The 10,662-nt window shown below is 20.2% G+C and overlaps 2 protein-coding genes across 3 annotated transcripts; both read right to left on the reverse strand.

Annotated features, from left to right (window-relative positions):
• Positions 1-428: 428 nt before the first annotated feature.
• LOC122713809 (solute carrier family 26 member 6) lies at positions 429-3,606 on the reverse strand. The gene is made up of 10 exons (XM_043934587.1): positions 3,388-3,606; positions 3,049-3,321; positions 2,649-2,824; positions 2,429-2,593; positions 2,250-2,354; positions 1,974-2,107; positions 1,748-1,910; positions 1,480-1,680; positions 1,072-1,320; positions 429-980 (listed from the first exon to the last, which is right to left on the reverse strand). The coding sequence occupies exons 1-10, from the start codon at positions 3,488-3,490 to the stop codon at positions 543-545; spliced, it is 2,007 nt and encodes a 668-aa protein (XP_043790522.1). The 5' UTR covers positions 3,491-3,606; the 3' UTR covers positions 429-542.
• Positions 3,607-4,694: 1,088 nt separating this feature from the next.
• Positions 4,695-8,649, reverse strand: LOC122713794 (zinc finger protein 354C-like). Of its 2 annotated transcripts, XM_043934566.1 has the most exons (8): positions 8,588-8,649; positions 8,292-8,475; positions 6,930-7,735; positions 6,643-6,846; positions 6,314-6,547; positions 5,997-6,247; positions 5,506-5,899; positions 4,695-5,274 (listed from the first exon to the last, which is right to left on the reverse strand). In XM_043934566.1, the coding sequence occupies exons 3-8, from the start codon at positions 7,698-7,700 to the stop codon at positions 5,002-5,004; spliced, it is 2,127 nt and encodes a 708-aa protein (XP_043790501.1). In that variant the 5' UTR covers positions 7,701-7,735; positions 8,292-8,475; positions 8,588-8,649; the 3' UTR covers positions 4,695-5,001. The 2 variants fall into 2 exon arrangements, with proteins under 2 accessions (XP_043790501.1, XP_043790500.1); XM_043934565.1 differs by lacking the exon at positions 8,292-8,475.
• Positions 8,650-10,662: the final 2,013 nt, after the last annotated feature.

Below are 10,662 nucleotides of genomic sequence, written 5' to 3' on the forward strand. Positions count from 1 at the left end.
TATTTTTGTTTTTTATGTAAAAATATATTTTTTTTTTGTTTTAATACGTTTGTTCTTTGGCTTTATTAATTCAATAAAATTATAAGACTTATTTAATATTTAAACATAATATTTAATAAGATAGAATTTAATGATATAAAGTATTGTCACATATGTCTTCAAAAAAACTTCAACATCTTTTACAAAACTAAAATAAACTATTAATAAGTTATTAACAAATAAGTACTAATTCTTCAACACCAAAAAAAATATTTGCTTATTTCATAGAAATATCTATTTTAAGTATTACAATTTTAAAAATATATATAGTTTGAATTTTCTAATAACAGAGATAATAATATAGAAATATCAAAGCAAAAAATAGTTTTAAATATATTTTTCCACAAATTTTGTAGTATCAATTGATTTGATTTAATGAATTGATTTAATTATATGTTTATAAACATAATATAATTTTTAATATATTAAATAATATTAATAATATATTAATTAATATATACAATTTATCAATTTATCAAAAAAAAAAAGATAAATTATACATATTATCTTGAATAAAGTTCTTTTTCTAAGTACGTTTTGGCATCCTGTATTGTGGCAAAAATCTTAAATGTAAGTGTTCCATGTAAATACAAATCACATTTTCTGATTGTTTCAAAAATAGGACTTGTACAACTTACAAAATAAAAATGTATATCAATTTGTTGAAATTCTTTCATTACTGAATTTAGTGTAATTACACCACTAGAATCAATATAACTTAATGCGCTCATATCCATTATTATACATTGTAATTCTTGTTTTTCTTCCGAATCTTCTGTATTCATATATATTCCTTTTTCTCTTAACTTAATCTTATGCTCTATAATTTTTTTTGGATTTATTCCAATTAATTTATATAATTCTGATTTAAAATGATTAATATTTGCAAAATTCAAAGTTCCACAATAATGAAAAATTTTTATTCCAGGAATTTCTACTGCCTAAAAATAATTCAAATATATTAATATTTTATGTAAAAAATCATGATTTTTTATTATAAAAATATTATTAGTCATAAAAAATAATAAATACTGCTTTAAATCTACTCATATCCAAATATAAATCTGTATTTGGTATATATCCCAATAAACAAATGTAAGGTCTAACACTTTGCAATAAAATAATTGCAAGTGATATTATTATTCCAGTTAGCAAACCAATATCGATACTTATTATTACAACTGTCAAGAAAGTTGAAATCCAAATCAATGCATCACATTTACTTAATTTCCAAAATTTTATAAGTTGATTAGCTTGTTGAAACATTCCCTTTAAGGCTACCTAAAAAGAGATTTATATATTATATTAATAAATTAATATTCATTATAAAAAATTATATATAAAAATATATAATTATTTTAATAATTTATAATTATTATATAATTATTTATATAATTTATAATTATAACAATATTAATATTTTAAAGCACTTATACTTACAATAATAATTGATGCAAGAACAGATCTTGGTAAAGGTTCAAAAAATGGGCCAATCCATAAAAGAATTATAAGTAATACTGTACATGATATAACACTAGCTATTTGTGTTCGACCACCAACAGTTTGTTGAATTAATGATCTACTTAAAGATGCTGATACTGGCATACATGAAAAAAAGGATCCTACTACATTACTCAAACCCTAAAATTATATTTTATAAATATACATGATATTTTAAAAATAATACTAAATAATTTACCATAATTACCATAGCAAGAAGTTCTTGATTTGAATTAATTTTATAATTAAGTTTTTGTGCAAATATTAAAGCCATTGATATGGTAATAGTATAAGATACCATGGTTATAGCAATACTATCCATTGCTACCAAATGTAATAGATTAAACGTTGGAATTGTTGGAACTGGTAATCTATTAATTAAAAAGATTAAAAAACTTGAATTATATTTATGAAAAATAATTAAATTTACATACCCTGTAGGAATATTGCCCACAACTTGAATATTATATTTAGTAGAGAAACAAAAATATTTTGAAATTAAAGTACCACTCACAACTGCAATCAACTCAATTGGAATTGGAATGCTACATTTTTTACTTATCCATGGCTAAAATTAAAATAGCTATTTAAATTATATGATTTATAGGATTTATAGGATATAATTATATAGGATATAATTATATAGGATATAATTATAGGATTATTAAATTATATAAAGATTTTTACAATAATTTTCTAATAAAAATTACCTTTAAAAATTCATTATTACTTATAAGACCAACAATAGTTATTAATGATATAAATACAGCAGTTAAATTTGTATTTTGTATTTCTTTTAAAATATCTATCAATGTCTGAAATAAATTTATTATTTAATTTAAATTGTATATCTCTAGTTAATTTATATTTTTTTAAATTTTATACTTACAAAAATAAATTTAAAATATCCCTTTTGTTTTGGTATTTTCAAACCTAATAAATCTTTAATTTGAGATATTAAAACACAAACTGCTGCACCAGTTGTAAAACTATTCACTAATGGATCACTTAGCAATGTACTTATAATACCCAAATGAAATATATACATTATAATCTAAAAAAAAAAAATTATTATTTTATTGTAATAAAATAAATCTATAAAATATTACCTGAAATATTCCAACCATGAGTGTAACTGCTGTTGCTACTTGTATTGGTGTATATAAATATTCCCCAGGCAAATCGGATAATGTAGTAGTAACATTTGAAGTTGTAATTTCATTGTGTGATATTGAATAAGATGTCACTGTTTTCCCAGTCATCAAGCAAACCACAGCGAATGTTCCTGATGAGTGTCAATAATGTTTCATTGTTCTAGTTTGTCTAATAAGTTCTTATTAAAAGGAGATATTTGTAATAGAAGTTTTTCTGTAATAGAAGTAGTATTTTACAAAGTATATACATATCAAATGTAATATACTAAAAAAATCTTGATCTTGATAAAATACTAAATGCCTTTTCTTATTTTATTGTATTGTATTGTAAAATTTAATACAAATTTTTTCTTACCCATAGATACATGTTTAGATGTGCCAAAAAAAAAATATATTAAAACAGGAAAGAATGCCATATATATACCAACTACTGGAGGTACATTTCCTAAAAGTGCATAAGCCATGCCTTGAGGAATATGCATAATTGCTACAGTTAAACCAGAAATTATATCAGACATTAAATTTTCTTTCCAATTGTAATTTTTTAACCAATATATTGATGGAATTGCAGATATAAAACATGATTTCCAGTTTTTATATTTTAAATCACTTAATGCATTATGAAAATCTATAAACAAATTTCATTCTATATATAATATTTATATTAATAATAAAATTTATATCTATTACATACCAAATGTTTTTGGTTTTTCATAATGATAATCTTCATTTAAAGTTTCTTGTTCATATATAGGTCTTTCTAAATGTATTTGTAAAAGTGTATCATGTTTCTCCATGTTAGTAATAATTAATTAAAATTTATGAATTTTATATAATTTATAATTTTATATAAAAAAAATATATTTAAAATAAAATATTACTTAATATTAATTTGTTATATTTTATTTTTTGGTATATAAATAAATCTAAAACAAATAATATATTAAATAGATAAAAATATTATATAATAATTGATAAAAAAATAATTTTTATATTATTGACCATATATTTTTATATATTGATATAGATAATTATTTTAAATTTCAGCATTTAACAATCATTAAATATTAATAATTTAATTATATAATAATTATTAATTAAATATTAATTATTTATTATTTATTAAATATTAATTATCTACTTATATTGCATATGCTTAAACTTAACCTTCAAATAATTCTAAAAATATTTTTTCTCTATAATTATTTAATATTTTATGTTTTATGTTTTTATTTACCTGCTTTCTTATTATTTAATTATATTTAATTGTAAAGAAAATATAAAAGTTATATAATAAAGAAATTATAATTATTACTTCTTATTTTATTTTAAAACAGGTTCTTTCTGATCGAACTAAACTAATTTAATAATTATTGTATATATATATATATATATATATATATACATTATTATCAAATCACTTCATATGTCATGTGACAGCAAATTAAGTACTACTATATGTGGAGGTATACTTACATCACAGATGAGGTCTTATATATGGTGGGAAAAAAGTATATTAACAATAGATGATATATGTCTCTATATATTATTGTGTATTTATAAATTTATATTACTAAAAAAAACAATATTAAAAGAAATTTCTCATTTCATAATATTCAATTTTTATTAATACATATACATATATATGTATATATATTTTTACATTCAAATTAATAATTAAATTTTAGTATAATCAATGAGAGGAGAATAATTAGTAATATAAATATCAAAACATTAATATTATTCTCTTACTCATTTTAATAATTTTTATACAAATTTGAATTAAAAAAATTATTTTGACTTATTTTTCTATGTTAATAATTATAATTCTTATGAAGATATTTGTACGAAAATTTGATTTATAAATTTTTAGTTTTCTTGTACAATATTTTCTACTTACCTACACTATATAACTATAATTACATAAAAATTACAGTAAAATATATATATTGAAACATTACTAATAACAATAGTATCTACAGTGTAAATACCTAGTGTACGATAAAAATGAAGTGTATTTGTATGTACATATTCTATTTTAAACACACATACATATGCTATATTTTTCTATAAAGCATATATCTGAATTTTGTAAGAATACATGAATATTTTGAATACTACACAACTTATATTTATTAAATTAATATTTATCTATGTAATTATATATAGCAAAAAAAAATGATAATGGAATATTTCTATATTATACGCAAATATTTATTATATTTCTGTTTTTCTTTTCATTTTGAAAAACTATAGTTTTACCATTTTCTTTTTTGGGAAGTTATAAATAGTAACTTAAAAATATAAATCAAGCTGCTTCATCATTACTTCCACTAAGTATACGTGTATTATGATAGTTTCGTTTGGTTCCATATCCTCCTGAATGTTGAGTTTCATAAATTTTTCGATTTTCTAAATAACGACGATAATTATTTTCGCGCTTCCTTCGTTGTTCTTCTGCTTGTTGTCTTAATTTTTCTGGATTCATGTGCGTCGTCACCATATGCCTTGTCAATGAACTCATGAATTTATACGTGATACCACATACATCGCAAGAAAGTATTTCTTCGTTTGCTCCTTGCTAAAATTTATGAATAAAAAAAAATTTAATTTAATTAAAAAAATTTGAAAATTGTTTTTTTTTATTTTTAAGATAAACTATTATATAAATTCCTTAATTTTACGCATATCCTTAATAGTACGTACAAATTGCAGAAAATATGAAAGAAATGGTAAAAGATATATGAAAATATTTTCTTTTCTTATGAAAATCGAATGATTTAAACATTAAGATCGTATTTATCATACGTACTTGTTGATGTACCATCATATGTCTCTGCAAATTGTTCAATCTGTTGAACTCTCGACCACAAACATTACAGTCAAATTTCTTATCAGGATCATGATATTTTTTATGAAGACTCAGATCAGTTGCATGTAAGAATGATTTATGACATACATCGCATGTGTGGGTCCGCTGATCACCAGCCAAATGCGACTGCTCGTGTTTAACCAGACTAGCTTTATCTACGAAACGACGACCGCAGTAAATGCATGGAAGAGGTCGAGATTGTGAATTATGAAGCGTTAAATGACGACGTAGAGCGGTAGATGTTGGAAAGTTTTTATGACATTCGAGGCATTGAAATGGTCGATCACCAGTATGAGTTTTTCTGTGACGAGCTAAAGAATTTTGATCTGGATATCTAAAATATGAATAAAACAATTATCTTTAAAATTATATTTTAAAAAAATATAAATTTAATTATTTGTTTATAAATATAATTGTTATAAAAAATTAACCTTTTAGGACATAAATCACATGGAAAATTTCTTGTTGTAATATCTTCTTCACGAGCATGCTTCAATCTATTATGTCGAAGTAATTGAAGTGATGTTTTAAAGTTTTTATTACAAATATCACATTTTAAATTATCTGTTGTTGGTATAATCACTTGTGTTCTTTTTTGTCCATGTTCATCCTCAGATATTATTAAAGATATAGTTACAGTATTATCTTCATTATCAAGATCAGCAGTAGACATTATAGAATTCTGAAAGATAAAACAAAAATAAAAAAATGCTTTTGACATATATATTTTAGAAATTATTAAAAATACCTGTTTATTGTTATGAATAGATTTAAGTTCATTATCTGGTATAGAATAAGATTCTTCTTCCATTTTTCTAACATTCTGTTGAGATTTAATTTGTGATTCTTTACCTTCAGAATCATTACTATTTTCTGCAATAGCATAATGTCCATCTTCAGTTAAATATACTGGTTGTAAGGTTCCAGTTTCATCTTTATAGTATAATTGACCATCTTCATCTTCGTGTAAAAATATTTGATTCTAAAATTGAAGATAAAATTTATTTGATTATTTAAAATTAAAGAAAATAAAGCAGGATATAAAGTTTAATTAAATGTTTAATTTTATATTAATACCTGAGAATTTTCTTTTTCTTGATTTTGATTAGAATCTGAATTAGTTGTTTCCCATACTTGTTCCTCATTTTCTATTACTGCAGTATCATAAGAATATTGTTCATTATCATCTACTGTCTGTGCAACATATAATGTTTCTATATTATCAGCTTCATAATAAATTGTTCCTCCAATTGGTATAGTATTTTCATCTAATTGTTCCATCTAAAAATAAAATTATTATTTTCACAAATAGTAATTATTATAATGAGTATATTATAATTATAATATAATTAAGTAATACAAACCTTAATATAATGAGCATCTGAAAGTTTATCTGGTTGTAATGTTTTCATTGAACTTTGTTTTTTTGTACCAAGTACAGTATATAATAAATTATTTTCAACATTCTTCACAATTTCATGACTTACATTATTATCAATATTTTCATTATTCATATTATTTTCAAACTCTTGATTTAATTTACATTTTTCTATTCTATCCAAAGATTCTGTATTGTCCTTAAATTCTGATTTATTTGTTTGTAATGGTAAAGAAATTGTTTGATTATTTACATATTTTTTATCACAACTCAATATTCTTTGTCCTTGCAAAGATTCTGTACAATGATTTAATGTATTTGAATTATGTTCAAAGTTTAATTCAAATTGACATTCTTCTTCTTCCATATCTTCATCTTGCCAATCTTCATGTACATCATATGCTATAAGTTGTTTATTATTATGTTTATTATACTGATTTTTCTTTTCATATTCTTTCTCAGATTGTGTCTTGAAGATTGAATTGTCTTCATCAAAAGCATAACTTTCCATTTCTGTTTTAATATTGGCATTTTTGTTTTCAATAAAAGTAATTTCATCTTGTGGTATTTCTTCTTTATCTTCTTCTATTTCTTCTATTATTTCTATAATTTCTTCTATTTCTGTTCCTATAGAATCTTCTGTAGCTTCTGATTCTACTATAACACTTTCACCATTGATGGCATGTTTTAATACTTCCATCACGTCTTTGTCATCATTAATATCTATTGTATCAAGTATTTCATGTGACAATTCCATAATATGTATTTTTAAATGTTGTCCAAAAAGTAATGCTTAAAAAAACAAATATACTATTTATATTTATTAAATTATAAAATTATATTTATTAAATTAATATTATATTACAAAATTTAAAAAAAAAAATATTATTTATTATTTTTAATAGAATTTTACTTATATATAAATATATTTGTTTTATATTTAAAAAAATTAATATTAATATTAATTTTATATAGTAAAATTATATAAAAAACTAAAGAAAAAGATTGTATTATATATATAATTTTTTATAATAACTGTATAAATTTAATTTATACAATTTTCTACAATTAAGATGTATCTTTTTAAGAAGTATGTAAATATATAATCTTATAAAATAGAAAAAATATTTTATTATTCATTATTTCTTCTTATATATAAAAAAGTATACTTATAAATTTTTTATAATTATATATTTTTATATATATATATTTTTAATCACATAAAGGAATATAAAAACAATATATTAAAGAAAAAATATAATTCGATTGTCCTTCATATTTATTCGTTTTTAAATTGATTTACACGGACATTTAGACATTCTGTATCATGCATGTATTACGCACATACTTGTTAGATGTATACATTCTTTGAAGTAGTATTATGTTTAAAAAAAAAGAGAATTTGTACATAAGAAAATCATTCAAAGTATTGGAATAGAGATTAGTATTTTATATATGACAAGAGATACGCGGTTCACCAGTCGGTACGAAAATGTCTTGCGTCTTGCATTTATCAACGGATAGCAAAATGGCTACAAAAAGGGCAATGATTATCTCTTTAAAAAGATACATGTTAATATATTAAAATGTTAAAAATCCCATTTAAGAAATAAACAAATATGCACACAGTTTTATTCACTCTACCTGTGTCAAAATGTTGAAATATCTAAGCGAAGAGGGAAAAAATTGTTTTTGCTCGGTCGATACGCGTTAATGTAATATTTCTCTCTATATTTCCTCAGTAAGCAAGTGACGCCACCTTAAACATCCCAAAGATATATCTTTATCTTCGTCAAAATAGGTTGCGTCAGTTGCATTCGTAAATAGACTGGTTTAAACATTACGAACAGAAATTCTTTTGATTGGCCAGTTGCTCTGAATGGATATTTAAGAAATTTTATTTAAATTTTAAGAATTTTAAAAATTTATAGTTTTTCTTTTAAGTTATATTTATTCCATAATACTTATTGAAAATTATTTTTTTTAGAAAATTTTTTTCTGAAAAAATTATTATATAAAAAAATATTTTTTAAAAGAATTATTTTTTCAAAGATATTTAAAATATTTTATATATATATATCAAAAAAATATAGCAAAAAATAAAAAATTAAAAAAATATATATATAATTTTTTATATGAAAATTATATTTAATATAATTATGATATTATAAATTATATTTGATATATAACTTAGAAAATACCTTTATGTTCTAAAATACGACATAACATAATATTTATTAAATGTAAACATTTTTTAGAAATATATTTTTTTATGATTTATTTAATATTAAATTTATATATTAAATTTATATATTAAATTAAATTTATATATGTATATAAATTATACTATTTTTTTTATTAATATACATATTTCTTTTTTTTTTATTATTTATTTTTTGAATAATTAATTTTTAGCATTAAAGAAAATTTAATATAGAAATAGCAAAGAATAATAATTTGGATAATTATATAGAATAATATTGTTAATAAATGATTTAATTTTTTTTTCGTAGTATATCAATTTTATGTAAAATTAAGAATAAAATCATTTTATTATTTTTAAAATTAAGAAAATGATTAAATAAATACCAAATAATATTATATCAAATGAAAACATTAAAATTTACGTTTTATTTATGATATAAAATACTAAAAAATAACAATAGCACTTTTATAATAAATTTCAAATAATTAGAGTATATATATATATATGAATTTTATTATATAAATACAGTGTTTATTAAAACCATTATCGTGAAGCTTACATGTTGTGTTATTCATTCAAATTTCGTAAAAATGTGGTTTTATTTTTTATTTACTATTCTTACAACATTTGATTTTGCGATGGCTTCATCGGGTTTTGATTTTGGAGATACTGTAGCATTGATTCTTGGATTAATTATTGGAATCATTGGATTTTTTGCCTGTATGGGTACTTATGCACGTCATCGAAGTCGTATGGAAACAATGACATAAAAATAAGTACTCTAAAATTCAAAAAATAGTAAGTATATATATTATTCCTAATTATTTTACAATAAAAATTATGAAAATATTTCAATATTGTTTAGATTAGAAATTTATGAGTAAATAGAAAAATGAAAAAATTCATAATTTATATTTTTAGAAATTATTAATTCTATCATTATTATGATAAGAAATGCTCTATAAATAGTATATAAATTTCTTTTTTAAAAAACGAACAATTTTTAATAAAATTCTTATTAATAGAATTTTAATAAATTTTGTAGCAAATCATATTTATATTTTTATATATATTCTTTTATACCAAATATCAAAATATTATTTTATTCTATTTTAATTATTTTATAGTTTATTAATAACTTATCTTATTTCAATTACAGGCTATTCAATGTTTATAAAATTAAAGTAATAAATGATAAACAAATCCTTTTTGATAATAAAAGTAATTTTGAATTACATTTATGATATATAATAAGTTATTTTTATGTATTATAATATTATTGTAATATAATTATTAAATAAATTTTTATAATAATAATAATGATACATAAATATGTATCAGAACATTTATTAAAAATATTATATTATATCATTAAAAATATATTATTTTAAAAATTTTTTTTAAATTTTTATATGTAACAAGTAATATAAATGTATTTAACAATATACATGTAAAAAGATTGTAATATTTTAAAATGATTATATAATATAGAAAAATATTATTTATAGTACAT

This window comes from Apis laboriosa, unplaced genomic scaffold (genome assembly GCF_014066325.1).
Source record: "Apis laboriosa isolate Shangri-la unplaced genomic scaffold, ASM1406632v1 scaffold26_cov146, whole genome shotgun sequence".
NCBI classification, from domain to species: domain Eukaryota; kingdom Metazoa; phylum Arthropoda; class Insecta; order Hymenoptera; family Apidae; genus Apis; species Apis laboriosa.

Excerpts from the sequence above, each read along its gene's own strand:
- LOC122713794 (XM_043934565.1), bottom strand. The coding sequence starts at position 7,700 with ATGGAATTGTCACATGAAATACTTGATACAATAGATATTAATGATGAC. Across the intron at positions 6,847-6,929 it reads CAGATGCTCATTATATTAAG|ATGGAACAATTAGATGAAAA; the intron begins GTTTGTATTACT and ends TTTTATTTTTAG. Across the intron at positions 5,275-5,505 it reads ATATGATGGTACATCAACAA|CAAGGAGCAAACGAAGAAAT; the intron begins GTACGTATGATA and ends CATAAATTTTAG.
- LOC122713809 (XM_043934587.1), bottom strand. The coding sequence starts at position 3,490 with ATGGAGAAACATGATACACTTTTACAAATACATTTAGAAAGACCTATA. Across the intron at positions 3,322-3,387 it reads TGAAAAACCAAAAACATTTG|ATTTTCATAATGCATTAAGT; the intron begins GTATGTAATAGA and ends ATTTGTTTATAG. Across the intron at positions 2,355-2,428 it reads GATATTTTAAATTTATTTTT|ACATTGATAGATATTTTAAA; the intron begins GTAAGTATAAAA and ends AATTTATTTCAG.